A 16341-nucleotide genomic window follows, 5' to 3' on the forward strand; every position below is an offset into this window, starting at 1 on the left:
TACATATAAGTTTAAAAATCAGTACCACCCAACCACCCACCTACCCACCACTCACACACACACACACACATACACAGATGCACACACAGAAGCACACATACACTTAAAAAGACTGACTGAGCACGAGAGGACCAGAAAGTAAAAGTAAAAGAGGAGGCGCTGTCTCAGGGAGCCATCCACACCAGGAGGCAGCCACCAACCCTGGGAGCCAGGCAGAAGGTCATGTGGCCTGATGAGTCCAGATTTACGCTGTTCCAGACTGATGGGCGGATCAGCGTAAGAAGAGCGGCAGATAAAGTGATGCACTCATCATGCCTAGTGCCTCCTGTACATTTTTACTGTACTACTGTACATTTTTTCTTCCGTGATGGCACGTGCATATTCCAAGATGACAATGCCAGGATTCATCAGGCTCAAATTGTGAAAGAGTGGTTCAGGGAGCATGAGACATCATTTTCACACATGGATTGGCCACCACAGAGTCCAGACCTTAACCCCATTGAGAATCTTTGGGATGTGCTGGAGAAGGATTTGCGGAGTGGTCAGACTCTCCCATCATCAATACAAGATCTTGCAACATCTTAATAACTAAAAACTGGATGGAAATAAATCTTGTGACATTGCAGAGCTTATCGAAATACTGCCACAGTGAATGCGTGCCGTAATCAAAGCTAAAGGCTGTCTGACAAAATATTAGTCTGTGACCTTTTTTTTTTTTTTTGGTGGCAACTTTTTCTTGGCCAGGTAGTATAATACTAAGGTCTATGATGCTGGAGAATCCCAGCAAGAGAGGTAATAATGTTATTTTCAACATTTTAGTATTTTCAAATGTAGGCGCAGCGCCGAGGGCACCTGTAGGTAAATCCACCATTGAATACTGTACCTTATACTACACTACTTGGCAGATTTTTGACAATTTTATGTTTCCCTCCATCTGTTTTAAGGCATATTATACATGCTTACAGAGACCTGGTCTGAAAACTGTTGAGAAGTCTAAAACATATGTTTTTATGCCCCTGTATGGAAAATAAACGTGGCTGTAGGTTTTATGTTTTCAAGTTATCCAGGCTGAATTTTCTGACCCAACAAAACACAACACGTTTTTGACTAACTGCAGAATGTGTGATGGTATATATGACAAAATTTCATACTTACCATGAAATATTGTCATACTTACAGCATTTCATGGTAAGTAATTTTGTAACCACCATGACATAATGGTGTTTTATATCACAAAAGTCACCAACCTCGCATCCATAAAATAAAGTTCAACTGAAGGATAGGTTTTAATCTACTGAACACAACTTTCAGCCTCCACTAAAGTGGCTCCAAAGAAGTCAGTGTTTGTTTTGTTCCCTCTGGGCTTTCTAGTTAAGGGTCTAATTGCCATTAACTGTAAAATGAAAGAAAGGAAAGGAAGGTCTGTTATGAGGTGCAATAAAAACACTGCTACAGTATGGTGGACTGTACGGAGATGACCAACTCTCCATTATCTGTAGATGCTCATTATAATGTCAGAAACACTACTATTTTCATTTCCATTTCTTATTTCTATTTACACTAAAGAAAATATAAGAATATTATACTCAGATTTTGCAGTTACATCCTCCAAACCATATCTTACAGTTTTATTATCTTTCATTACATTATTCTTCTTCACATGGTACAGACATGGATGTATTAGGTAACTATGACTTGTTGGTGAGTCTAGTTTACTTATGTTACCCTGCAGGTACAAAATGACATCCTTTTTCTGATCTATGTTATCAACCTCCTCATCTCTGTGACCTGATTGTTTTGGTGGTTAAACCTAGGAAATGGAGGATATCTGAGGTCTTCTACTACATTTGCTGTCGAGTTGAGATTACCAGTGTCTGCTTCATGATGTGTATCAGAAAGGTCTGTCAGTGTGATACTTCTCTATGTATAAACTATTAAATTACAGTATAGTATATGTCTCTGACTTGTATTACAGGTATTTAGCAGAAGTGGAGGACTTCATTCACATGACCTGACTCAGATCAAACTTAAGTTGCAATTTTTAGGACTTGAGACTTGCTTGACTAACACTACTTTGACTTGTGGCTGATGACTTGACAAGTCAATATGATTGGCTGATTTCTGATGTAATGCGTGTCACTCATTATGACGCAGGTTCCAATCGAACAATGAGAGCCTTGGTGTACTGTTATTACTATTACAATAATTAAAATATCAGTTTTCAAAATGGTACAGAAATATAGTTCTGTAGTAAAAATAGCTCATTACAGTTTGTTCCATCACTGTCAGTATTGTCTATGTTTTATAGTACTGTTCAGTTTATTTCAGCTTTGAAGTATCATTTGTGTGTGACTTTGCTGTTGTTTCGACCTATAGTGTACAGTATTGTATAGGACCTGTACATACTGTTAGTAGGTTAGTTTATTTAGTAAGAGACTTGTGATACACTGTACTATAATGTACAAATGCATTTGTCAGTCTCTGTAACAAGATATGACTGAAATATTGAACAACTCAATACAAGAATTTGAGAAAAAAACTGGGCAGTCTTTTATATTTAATGTAACTGTCATGTCGGCTCCCAGACAGTGTCTGGATTTTTGTCTGTCATTTATGTTGTCTGTCATTTCCTGTTTTATTTTGTTAAGTTTCCCTCATGTGTCATGTCTGGTGTCTTTACTTCCCCTCCTTGATTGTTTCACCTGCTCCTGATTACCTGACTCCACCCTGATGTGTTCCACCTGTGTCTAATTGTCTTCCCTCCCTCTTGTGTATTTAAACCCTGTGTCTTCCCCTGTTTCTTTGCCAGTTTGTTTGCTACACTTGTGTGCTCACTTACTAGCGTTTTTGGATCCTGTCAGTCTGTCTGCCCGTTGTGACCCGTTTTGTCTTCTGACCACTGATTCTGCCTGTTCCTGTTTTGCCTGCTCGTCTGTGACCTGGTTCGGTTACCCGACTCTGATTCTGCCTACTCCCTTTGGTACCTCTGCCTCCAACGACTACCTGTGTATCGACCCTGCGCCTGGATTACTGACCGTGAGTTTTTGCCTGTCCCTCATGTACTGTTGCTTTCTGATCTGCTCTCCCATGTATGACCTGGCCTGTTTTTTGACATCCCTCTGTTCTGCCCTAGTCGGGTTGCTGTCGGGATTACTCCGGCTCGGCCGTGCGGATTGCCCGCTGACCCCGCTCACAACCCGGACGTCGGGTCCAGATTCCCACGCTTCCACCGACGTGCTAACTATTCTGTGTTGTTATCCCTGTGATTGTGTTTAATAAACACACTCAACTTTTCATCCGTCTACTGGTCTTGCAATTGGATTCAGCCTCTGTACTTGACCCATTACAGTAACCTTCCTTTGTACTTAACATGTCTTGAAAACTTCTGTGCAGACATTGAGATTTATTGAACTAATCTAGTGTTTTATTTAACACATCTCCAATGTCCAAAAAAATAGTTTGAGGCTACTTTTTTTTTTTAATCATCAGAACAGGCATCACACTAGATTTCCTGCAGACTGTTTCCTGCAGAAACCATGTAGTTTATATTCTTGTTTTTTTTTTTTTTTTATACTATGCACAAGGCTTCCCTCTATTTTCTTGTAGTGTTTTGATAAATAGACTGGGAAATGGATATTATGGTCGTGACCACCATGCAAAAACATTGCTCAGGGTGAAAAATTGGGACTTGATATGTTAAAGTTCAGAGTGAAACTGGCTTGTTGCTTGTGTATGTGCGACTTCCTCCCACGTCTGGTATTTAGCCATCACCCACCCACTGTGGTACCACTTCAGCCAATCCATTAAGGTTTCTGTGCTGCTGAGGACAGTTAAAACCCTGTCTGCAGCACATCCACGTCACCTCAGCTGAAAAACAATGAATTCTAAGAGCCTTGGTCCTGCTTGTTGTTCTTTATGCACTACTGTTCCTTGCATGATCTCTTTATAGGTGGCAGAAATCCCAAATTTGATATTCATAGTTGCTGTCCTGCTCTTTATTCATTTGAGACCTCCTTTAAATACAGTTCTGTATGTTTTCATCAGGAAGGGGTTCTGGACAAACTGTTGGCTCTGTTGGACAGGAGTGAGAACAGCCCCGCATCAGTTTAAATGAAACAGCAAGTGAGCTAAAAAAAGTTTCTGTTGTTCCATGTTGATATTGTAACCACAAACAAAATTCATTTTTTAGTTATTATCCTTATAGACACCAATCTGTTCCTTATTCATGACTTAAGTCAATCTGCCTTTTTGTCATGGTGGTGGGTGTTTAATTAATTTTTATGTTCTTGTTAAATCAATGTATTTTTAATCTACGAAGTTATAATTTATTCCTGAAAGTCTGTTGAAAGCAGCATGACTTTTACAACCTGATAGATACAATAAATTCTGCTACATGACATATTTTTGGTCTAGTAATGATAATGATAATAATAGATCAGATTCCTATAGCGCTTTTCAAGGTACCCAAAGCGCTTTACATTTTTGAACCATTACTCATTTACTCTCACATTCACACTCTGGTGGTAAATGCCATCTGTAGCCACAGCTTCCCTTGGGCAGGCTGACTGAAGTGTGGCTGCCATTCCGCGCCAAATGGCCCCTCCGACCACCACCGAATATTTATACACCATACACCATATAAAATATATATAGAAATATGTAAAATATAAAGATAAATAAATATTATTTAATAATATAAAATACAGTGTGGATGACACTGGAGGCAAGGTGGGTGAGGTGTCTTGCCCAAGGACACAACGGCACATGACTAGGACTAATAAATCTAACCCAGCATATGATGCATATCAGGTGTTTTTTCTTCATATATCCTATACACTGTATAGTATACAGCATCACCATCTTGCATGTCATTACTCACAGTTATGTGGCCATTTTTCATGCATTTTTTATTTTCATGCACTGCATTTTTGGCAGCAGTACAAATGAACCTATGCTGTTGTTTAGGCAGAAGGACTTGTTTGGATTTTTGGTTCCTGCAAAGTGAGCCATGACTGTGAGTGGGTAGAATGGCTAATTCATATACTACATATTAATGCACCCCGGTGACCTTCTCAAGGACTAAGTGGTTCAGAAAATTAATGAATAAATGAATGAGCAAAAAGTCCATAATTGTTTTTAGCACAATGTAATTCAGCGGGTCTAAGATGAAGCACAATTCTTTCCACTCCTCTCCACTCAACAAATACTTTGGCTAATCATATGTGTTTTCAGGCTGATAGGAAGATTAAATATGTGATTTAGGGATATGTGTGTATATATGTGATATTAGGGATGTGTGGGATTTTCACACAGCATACTCAACGACACTTGGGTACGTTCACACCTTTCCCGCAGATGTTGCGTTCACAAGCGTTCACTGGCGGCAAGACAGGCACTACTTTTCTGTCTGTAAGCCAGTTTGAGGCAAAGTGAAGAAGAGCGACCTTCATTGTCCCTGATATATCACCGAGCAGTTCGGTCGATATGGCAAGCCTGTGTCAAACGGATTCAAGGATTTTTCAGGAGACAACAGGAGCACCGTCTATGGTCTCATGGTGATTAGATCACTTCCGTTGTTGGAATGGTGATTAGATCACATCTGGTCTCGGGCATGGATCGCATTCACATGGCAACGTACCATGCTGGAGTCCAGGCAGTGCATACCCAGGACTACCTTCTCAACTGAACTTGGGTACGGTACTTGAGCACGGAACGTTTGCATCCACATGGATAAGAGTAAGCAGACTTTGAGGTCCAATCTGCCTCTCTTTTTGCCCTGATGTACCCATTACTCTGAAACAGGATCAGTCTGAACTCATCACGCCATATGACCTTTTCTTATTGAAACCCAGCCCAATCTTTATGCTTTCCATCAAACTGATGGCTATTTAAGAAATGAGAAGCTACTTACTGTATCAATGAAGATTAAAGAACTTGTTGCAGATGAAATATTAATGACTGCAGTAATTATCCAATGAATCCAATCTGACTGGCTTTAAAAAAAAAATCACCATCCAGGTGATGACATCATTTGGCAGTGTATATTAAAATATACACTATGATCTTTGTAATGTTTTCTTTGATTCTGTAAATGGTCCTGGATTGCTCTCATTGTGATTTTGAGTAATTATGTGATTTATAGTATTGACATGTTATTTCTTCTTTTACACCATCTTGCTGAGGTTCTTTCTTTATCTCTATCTTGTCATTTACATTGTTTGATCTTATTTCTATTATTATGTAATTTTTGTCTTGAGCCATATTTTACATGATGTTCATCTTGTTTCATCATTTTGTGGTCTTTTTTTATGGTATTACGTTGCTGTCATCTTGTTCACAAATGTGAAAATGTAGAATAAATAGTACATATAGCAGTATTTAAATGGGGGAGTGAAAAAAAAAAACTTACAGCCCAGTAACAAAGTATTTCAACAGTTACTTCACATCTCTTCTGGTTCTCTACTGGAACACGTTGTCTTTTCCGATCTGTATTTGTATCCACCATCCCAACTCCTCCTTTTCATGCTTTGTCTGGTTTCATAAATGTCATGTCATTGTCACTGATGCCTGTTCTTCTCTGTTCCATAAGAGGAAGTTGGTTAGTGGGGGTTGGGTGTCTTGCTATCTCCTTCTGTGCCTTAGGCTCTACACATGGTACATGGAAGGTCAAAAAGGTCCCAGAAAAGAGCTATAGCTTTGGAAGTGATATCAAACCACCTATAATTTTGTGCAGAAATTCAATATTTTAGCTCCTCTGTGTGACCTTTTGACATTCAGCCCTGGGAATAAAAATTGTTTCTAGATCATTGTTGAACATCAGATATGCATTCACTCACTCATTCATTTTCTGAAGTGCTTAGGGCCTGTCCTGGCTACCAACGCATGAAGGTGAACTGCACACTGGATCATCAGATTTTACTTGTTATTGCCTTGTTGTCATTAACTTTACTCAATAATAAACCTTAGTTTGATATGTAGAACAAACTTTTCACATGTCATTTTGTCAGATATTGCTGTGTTAATCTCAATGAGTGTTCACTTTGACAATACATGGCCCTTATAGGAAAAATGCAAATATGTCTGGAAAACTCAAGATAAAGTATTCCTAAACATTTGAATTCCAGTGGTATTACTTCACGGATGTAACATGCAGTAAATGCATTTCGTCGCTTGGTGGTACTGCTGCTCAAGACCAGTCCTAGCATTTGTACCATCCCCATGTATGGACATATGCAATAACTGATCTTAGATTGGAAAATGATGAAATGGCTGTGGGAGCACTTTGGATTTCTGTTTTCCTTCCCAAAAATGGAAATCTCATAATGTTTAGATATGAAGTGAGGCAGTTTGTGTCTTTTGTTTTTGATGCTCATTATTTAATGTAAAATGTGACGCACAAAATGACTGAAACTCTGGGTAATCAGCACGTCCTCTGCTCAGACTGAATTTGTGTCATATTCTAAACATCATGATCTTATAGAGGTCACAGGCAATACCTGCACTTGAACTGTCATAAAATATTGTTTAATACGTTTATTGAATTAAATCCCATCAACCTCCAACACGAAGGGATGAAGGTGAAGTACAGCTTCAAACTTTAATTAAAAAAAATCTTCACAAGTGGAAAACTTGATGTAAACTTAGAAAACACATAAGGGTCCCAAGATTTCTTACAACAGCTTTACAGAAAAAGATTTGTTTGCAGTTATTTTATTTGTCATTTTATTAGCAGTCCTTACGGAATGATACTAAACCCCACACACACTTTCATTTAGTTTTAGGTTCTCGTGTCCTGATATTATGTGGTAATAGATTTTGTTGTCCCTAAACCAGTGTTTTAAACACGTAAACAATACTCCCTGCATGCTCTCTTGGCCCGTTTATGGATGCCGGATGCCAGATGCCAGGCTGTGTGTCTAAATAAATCTTATATCCGTGGTTCAGAACTAAATACGTACTGTCAATGGTTGTATAAGGGTTAAACTGGAAAGCGCTGTGATTAAAGCAAAAATATAAATAAATAAATAAATAAATAAATAAATAAATAAATAAAGAAAGGAAAAAAAAGAAAGAGTTAAGTGATTTATGAGACTTGACAGTTATAATCCCCAAATAGTGAGTGTTCTTCATTTGTTTCTGTTTCTTTCCACGTATTCTTTTTTTCTCTCTCTCTTTTCTTTTTTTAGAACAGTAGTTTCACATCATCCATTATAGTTTCTTCACACCCTGTCTAATCTCAGTCCACATCTTCCTCTGTGTGCATGTGCTTAGATGAGAATGTTTCATTAAACACCCGATAGCAAAATACACTGGAATCGATACAACTTTTTTTCTCCTGTGCACCATTACGCACGGTCATACGCACACAGCGCTTGTTGAGACATTTTCGCCAAACTGAATTCCAAACATTACAACTGACAATTTCAATGTGGCACATTGAGCACACACTAATATGTTTAGTATTCTGCAGCCTGTGGGATACCCAACATGCATTTGACGTCGTGCGTCAACTTTTGTGATGCTTACGCGCACACTGCGGCTTTTTAAGTTTCTTTCTGCACATCAGACGGAAAGGTGCGATCGTGGATAAGATGGATTCAGAAAACAGGGAATAAAATCTTATTATATAGGTCAGATATTTTGGGAATTTGCCTGCGGTGCTCCACGTGCGTAATGAGGAGTATGGCTGTAAATAGAAGAATTAAGGCGCCGAGGCTTTATGAAGGGATGGAAAGCATGTCAGTGTAGTTTATCCTGAGGGGGCTGAGGAAGGGAATTACTCATTGCTCACACTAACACCGGCACGTGCGTCTATGTCACCACCGGAGGGGTCCCCAGATCCATGGATAAAACGGCACAGAAGGCAGCAGAATGGTTGTTGTGAGAGCGGATAACGGAACCTTCGGCAGCGGCAACATGAGGTCGTCGTTCATGATAGAGGACAGAGCCGGTGGCGGAGATCCCGGGGGCTCCACCAACATGATGATCTCGGAGGCTCTTGCGCCCAGGCTGCTGAAGATTGCGCAGGACGCCGCAGAGGCTGCAGTAGCTGCGGCAGCAGCGACTTCTCCGTCCACCTCCAGTCAGCCGCTGGTCATGGAGACGAACGGGACCCGGTGCGGCGAGCAGATTCTGAGCTACGGCCGTGTGGAGAAGGTCCTGATCGGCGGTGTCCTCACTATGCTCACGCTGTCCACCATCTGTGGGAACTTACTGGTGGTCATCTCCGTGTGCTTCGTCAAGAAGCTGCGCCAGCCATCCAACTATTTGATCGTTTCCCTGGCTGTAGCGGACCTCTCTGTGGCTCTTGCCGTGATGCCGTTCGTCAGCATCACAGACCTGATCGGCGGTCAGTGGATATTCGGACAGTTCTTCTGTAACGTTTTTATTGCCATGGATGTGATGTGCTGCACCGCGTCTATTATGACTCTATGCGTAATAAGCATTGACAGGTGAGGCCAACTTCTTTTACTACATAAAATATGAGTTTTATTCGCCAACACTGTAGAACAGGATTACTCCAAGTAAATAAAGTAAGTACCAGAATCCTGACTTTGAAAATATTGCTTTGCGCACCGCACTTTTTAGAGCTCCACATATTTACATTTACATTTTCTTCCACATTATGAATCTCCACGTTTAGAGGCGATTAGAAGTTGACAAACTTTTTCAGTTCCCCACTCGACATTCTCATGAACATCCTTTTTACACAGCCTAATGTGCCATTTTGTCTGTCCTTCGGTACAGGGATGCAAGAGATGTGCTCGAGGTCAGAGCGCATATTATAAATATGGTTGAGGATCTCGTTCAAAGGCACTTTGAAAACACACTGACCTTTGTAGCTCCCAGTTTACTGTGGCAATAGGTCCCTTTCTGCCGAAAAAGGGTTTGGAGGAGGATGGACAAAAAATAACCCACAGTTCAAACCGGAATGACTCATTTTTTTTCTCATTATATGTGGAACTTAACTGAAATGTCATTAAAAATTATTAAACAATTCTTTCATCATACCTATGCACACCTGCATGTGTTCTGTCCGCAGGTAAAATCTAATATTCACATGCCTTGTTTTACAATATTTTGTTGAGCTATAAAGGATTTATTGTTCTGTGTTCTGTGGTTAAGGTTCCTACATATGGGCCTGAGCTTTGCTTAACACTGAAGGCTTTACAGGTCATATATGACCTTAGTACTGAGCTTCCTTAAAAAAAAAAAAAAAAAAAAAAAGGTATCTTCTCACCTAGGGACATCACAGATTGTGGTTAAGAACCTTGCTCAAAGGCACCTTGCTGAGGGTCAGAAGAACATCATTTGTGCAGGACTAAATCTGGCATAAAGATGATTCCGTGTAGGAAAAATAATTAAGTGAGGCAAGTTTTGGGCTTTTATTTGAACAATGCTGTGTATTGGAAAGAATCTGCCTATACATTTGTATTTTGTATTTTATTTATTTATCTAGACACAATGCACAATATACATTAACCCTAAACAGGAGAGATGTAGTGTGCCAGGTTGTAGCACTAGTGCTAATTTCCAACTGTAGTCCCTGGGCAGGCTGATGTTATCATTAAAAAAGCAAACATTACTAAAAAAAAACAACAACATACAACGAACATTATAAGACGCTCTCATAATTGAAAATAAAAAAAAAAATGCAATATCTTGAATATATTCAAGTGAATATATATATGTATAGCATCAAGTATATTGCATTTTGTTTATTTTCAATTGTGAGAACACATTACCATACACCTAAGATCTGACAATAAAAAAGTTTTAAAGGGTAATTTGTTGAGAGCTAACTAACCAATTGTTAGTTTGAAACAATTTTGCTGGGAAATTAACCTAAAGGTCCAGTTTGTAGTACATTGTGGCTTTAGGAGGATCTGCTTGCAGCAATAAAGTGTAATACTCAAGACTGTGTGATTGTGAAGTAGTTTCTATCACCAGAGGGAGTAGGTTGTCCATTTGGTCCTCCATATTTCTACAATAGCTCAAAACAGACTTTTTTTCTTCTTCTCCTTTGTTCCATTCTATAGCAAGTACCATATATCTAGTGTTAGGATTCATTAGTGTCACCAGTTATGTGTGTTACGATTGTGAACATGGGTTAACATGACGTAATTAAAAAGGCAAGAACTTACAAAACAAACTCTGGCTCTAATGACAGACTTTCCACATTTCTTTTTGTTTTTGCACCATGGTCAAGAGAGTGGGGTGTATTTAGTTTGCAATATGAGACTTTATTACTAGCCATTTAGGTACAAGAATGCCTTACAATACAAAATTAAGCAGTGTCAACAACAAATCTCTTGTAAAAATGTATATATTGTTCTTGAGAATCAATATGGTCACCCCTAATTATGAAGTCATTCACTTGAATGTTTTCTCTGCAGGTATTTGGGTATCACAAAACCCCTGACTTATCCTGTCCGTCAAAATGGTTGTTGCATGGCCAAGATGATCCTGTCAGTGTGGCTTCTCTCTGCCTCCATCACCCTCCCCCCTTTGTTCGGTTGGGCGCAGAACGTCAATGATGGCAGAGTGTGCCTCATCAGTCAGGACTTTGGCTACACAGTGTACTCAACGGCTGTGGCCTTCTACATCCCCATGTCAGTGATGTTGTTCATGTACTATAGGATCTACAGAGCAGCAAAGCTCAGCGCTGCAAAGCACACCATAACTGGCTTCCCCAGAGAGAAGGAGCAGGTTGCAGGGGTGGCTCCTCGAGGGGGGAGAGCCACACACGAGGCTAATAGGCCAGCAGAGTCTGGAGAGACTGGAAGTGTGGAGGGGACCGAGGCAGACCAGGAGGAAGAGGATGAGGAGAGCCTGGACTGTGTGTCTGCAGCGTTGAAGCTCCAGCGTGAGGTGGAGGAGGAGTGCAGCACACGTGTATCCCGCCTCCTTAAGAGCGGCGAGCACCACCAGCGCCGGAAGCGGAAAAACCAATCCATCTTCAAACGGGAGCAGAAGGCAGCAGCCACTCTGGGCATCGTAGTTGGTGCCTTCAGTTTCTGCTGGCTGCCGTTCTTCTTGGTGTCCACTGCGAGGCCATTTGTATGTGGCATCGAGTGCAGCTGTGTTCCACTCTGGCTGGAAAGAACTCTGTTGTGGCTGGGCTATGCCAACTCACTTATTAATCCCTTCATTTATGCTTTTTTCAACCGTGATCTGAGGACCACCTACAGTAACCTCCTGCGGTGCCGTTACAGGAACATCAATCGGAAGCTGTCGGCAGCTGGCATGCACGAGGCTCTGAAACTGGTGGAGAAGCCAGACAATGATGTGTAAAGCTGTTCATCCGCCAAACAGTGGTGCTGCAGAGACTAAAAGCCTATCTAGGCATCTGTGGCTCTAACCACCAGGCTGTCAGACTGCTTGCTGCTCCAAATTTGTCAACCCAGTCACCATAATAACATATTGGCATCATACATTTCTGCAAACCATGTATACTGTAAATGTTAGTGAGTGAAAAACAGGGTTAATATTAACATGTCTGTTTATTTATTTATTTGTTATTGCCACTTAAAGGTGCAGTAGACAGAAATCAGAAACAGGCAAAAAAGAGAGAAAAAAAAACTGTTGAATTTAGACACATCCTCCTCTTGCAGCTCTACATTAGGTGTTTGAAGAGAGGTCATATAATACATCCATGAGCTCTAACACTCTCCTTCACTGTTCCTTATAAGTTCCCCTTTCACTGTATCACTGACCTATCACTGTCTTCTGTCATGGGCTAGAATTGTCCTCTCAGACCATTTGAATTACACTATGCTGAACAAATAGTGTGGAATTTATGCCAATGACTACGAAAAATATTACCCATTGTAACTTTACTCCAGTAGCTTTACAACGATGTGTATTTCAAATAAAGTGAAAAAAAAACAAAACAAAAAAAAAACAACAACAACATCTTTTTCTCTTTATTTTTTGCTTAAAAAATGAATGATTTTGTCACCAATTTTAAGGATAGCTGACTTTGGCTTAATAAGATAACTCAGCTATTACCAAGCTAGAATCCCTAAGCTAACGCAATTTGCATCATATCCCACTAAAGGAATATGATTGTTGTCCTTAGATCATTTTCATCCCTACTTCTATATTCCAAGAGTGAGGCCAATATCTACAATAAATATGTTTTTTATTTTCCTTGTAATAAACACAACTTCCATACATGTTGGTAAAACTGCCAGTGGCTAGAGCCTGACTTGTTCTCAATAAAAATCAACAGAGTTTGGTTATATGTAAGACTATTTAGACATTTTGTAGTAGAGGCTGTTTACAGTAGTAAAAGCTCACATGAAGTAATGACTTGTTCACACAATAATAGTTTTGTATGTAGTTACAATATTTTATTTGTGAACAAGATTCAAAATATCTTACATTCTGGGACTTGATGGGTTCCATAATTTCCTGACCCTAACTAAAGCATTTTAATTCCTTTAATCCTAAAAACAGTCTTAAACTAATTGGTAGTATGTCTAATTTCCACTCCAATCACTTCTTAAACTCTGATTAAAGTAAAAAGGGGTAAAAACACACCAACATGGTGGTGGTGGCCCAGTTGGACATAGACACAACATTTGTAATATTGCCTCAATATTGTAATATTGATGTGAAATGAAGCTATCAAGATGTGATTGAAGTGTGGATTTTCAGCTTCAAGTCAGGTTATATGTAGATATCTTGATATGATGTGAATGCTTCATTTATGTAATGTGTGTCCATGTTTTGCAGAAACATACAATAGTAACATTTTTGCCTGTGACTGGGTTGACTTTATACAATGGTTGCAATGAAGAGGTGGACTGCTGCTGCTAATAAAAGATGCACATGAAGGCACAGAGATAAAAAAAAAAAAAAGAGTTAATTTTTTTTCTCCTGGGAATTATGAAACTGTAGTTCCCTGGTGTTGAATTCAAGTTATTCAAACAGTAGCTGCTGCTGTACATGAGTTTAATTACAAGAACTGAATGATAATTGCCACCTGTCATCTGGTGAAGTCCTACAATTGTAAAGGCTGCTGCCTTGGTACTGATACTGACTGCAGAACAGTCTTTTGCACATAATATTGCTACAAAAGCTAAAGGAGCTTAAAAAAAAAAAGTGACTTAACATGTGTCTCAAACATCTCAAATTGATGAAAATTTTGTTGTTGCGTGTTTTAGTATTTTCAGTTTGAGCCAAGGAAAACCTTTCCCCAGAAACAAAAAAAATGGAGGAGTTCTTGGATCTCAATCAGCCCATGAGGCAAAAACTTTTAATATATCCACTGTGGTCCCTGGTTAATGCAACAACACAAGTTTTTCAGTGACTCTAAATGTTGAGGTTGGTTTCAATGGACAAGCATGGGGAAAGTAGAGTGTAACGATTAAACTCACCTGACATGTAAAAATTTGTACACAAATGAATAGTCACTCTAAGCTGATGGGACAAAACTTCTGCCAGAGGCTAGAATATCTGTTGTACTTCATATGAGTTACTAGCTTTTTGAAATTGCCTCTTTTTTGTCAGTATCACTATGTGTTGAATGTGTCAGGACTTAGTCTCTAGTTACCACCTCCTTCCTAAAAATCTTTTATTAAACAATCTTTTATGTGACGAGGCAGCTCACTTAGAAAAAATAAGTAAATATATGGACAGAGGCTATTGTAAAGAGCTAGAAGGTGATGAAATGGAAGTCTGAGAGAAAGACCTGTCGAGTAATGTGATCCCTTTGGACAATTCACAAATGTGTCTGTGCCTTTTCTTCAGTCATCAAGCCTCTGTTTGCAGCACACTCTCTTTTCAAAACTATGCACCTCTGTTTTAGATACAATGCAATGTCTTATAATCTAACCCTGGCACTTCGGCCAAATCATGGATTTATTTTAGAGATTGTTTTCATTTTAACAAAAATTACAGAGGTCATGCAAGAATCACAAATGGTTAATCTTAAGGAGAACCCGATTGAAACTTAGACTATATGACAGATTTTCTTTTTATTTCCACAATTTTCCTTAATAGCTCAACAACTTCCTTACAGCTCTTAATTGAGCATGGAGATGTATGATCTAATTTTGAGGATCTAATTACATCCAGACCCATTAAAGTTTTTGATTTTTATCCATATTATAAAGCCCATGGGCTTCTCTCACAGAGGTAAAATATCTTACATGTTTTCAAGAACTTAAAATCTCTTTGTTATCTCATGTAAATGTGAAGTTCACGCAAGTTTCTTTTATGCACAAAAAAACTGCAGTAACAGGCAGTGCACTCGCTACCCCATATTCCTAAACAAGTGGCTTGTACAGTAGAACTCACAATGGCTACTGAAGACAATCTGAATAAAAAGTATTTTCTGAAAACAGGTCTTCTTTCATAAACAAAGACTTAAGAGTAGAGTGATTGCAGTATAATTTAAAGTGTCCATGATGAAAATATGTACAATAACACTTGCAGAAACTTAGACAATATATTTTTTTGTCAAAAACTGTATAAAATAATGGCCAGAGTCACTCTGGCATCAACAACTGGTTATTGAACTATTGTTTTGAAGCTTTGAGACTTGGCCTCATTCATGTATAAAAATGTCTTTTTCTTGTAAGCTTCATGTTGATTTTCATGAACCTTAAAGTTTATGTTTATTTGTTAGCTACAGAACCACAACACAGATTTTTCTGAAATAATTTCTGTTTTCTAGTCATCTGTACTATATGATTCTTGCTTAGAGTGTGAGAGGTTGTGGGTTCAGATCCCAGATGAGTCTCCATTTGTTACTACGTTGGCCAGGAACAGAGGAGTCTAGCCACATGGGCTTATGTTAACACGCAGCTTATTTAACTGATAATCAAAAATGTAGTGGGATGTGCAAGTTTGTAGTATCAGTAGTGCAAAGCATGTATGGATAAGTGTAAAAGTGTGTGTGCAACAGTAAAAGTTAAATTAACTTTTGGCATTTTTACATAAAAAATGACTTAAGCAATCAACAAAATAGGTCAATCAGTACATTAACCAAGGGTTTCAGTACTACTTTTACAGACAATTTATATATGTATATATATATATATATATATATATATATATATATATATATATATATATATATATATACACATACATACATACAGTACAGGCCAAAAGTTTGGACACACCTTCTCATTCTTTGCAATTTCTTTATTTTCATGACTATTTTCATTGTAGATTCTCACTGAAGGCATCAAAACTATGAATGAACACATGTGGAATTATGTACTTAACAAAAAAGTGTGAAATAACTGAAAACATCTCTTATATTCTAGTTTCTTCAAAGTAGCCACCCTTAGCTCTGATGACTGCTTTGCACACTCTTGGCATTCT

General features: G+C 38.8%; 1 protein-coding gene across 1 annotated transcript; it reads left to right on the forward strand.

Moving 5' to 3' along the window:
• The first annotated feature begins 8289 nt into the window (after positions 1-8289).
• On the forward strand, positions 8290-14640 carry htr7a (5-hydroxytryptamine (serotonin) receptor 7a). The gene is made up of 2 exons (XM_030156153.1): positions 8290-9452; positions 11397-14640. Exons 1-2 carry the CDS (start codon positions 8872-8874, stop codon positions 12292-12294), a joined length of 1479 nt encoding a protein of 492 aa, XP_030012013.1. The 5' UTR covers positions 8290-8871; the 3' UTR covers positions 12295-14640.
• The last annotated feature ends 1701 nt before the right edge of the window (positions 14641-16341 follow it).

Source organism: Sphaeramia orbicularis, chromosome 15 (genome assembly GCF_902148855.1).
Source record: "Sphaeramia orbicularis chromosome 15, fSphaOr1.1, whole genome shotgun sequence".
Classification (NCBI taxonomy): domain Eukaryota; kingdom Metazoa; phylum Chordata; class Actinopteri; order Kurtiformes; family Apogonidae; genus Sphaeramia; species Sphaeramia orbicularis.

Excerpts from the sequence above, each read along its gene's own strand:
- htr7a (XM_030156153.1), top strand. The coding sequence starts at position 8,872 with ATGGTTGTTGTGAGAGCGGATAACGGAACCTTCGGCAGCGGCAACATG. Across the intron at positions 9,453-11,396 it reads TGCGTAATAAGCATTGACAG|GTATTTGGGTATCACAAAAC; the intron begins GTGAGGCCAACT and ends TTTTCTCTGCAG.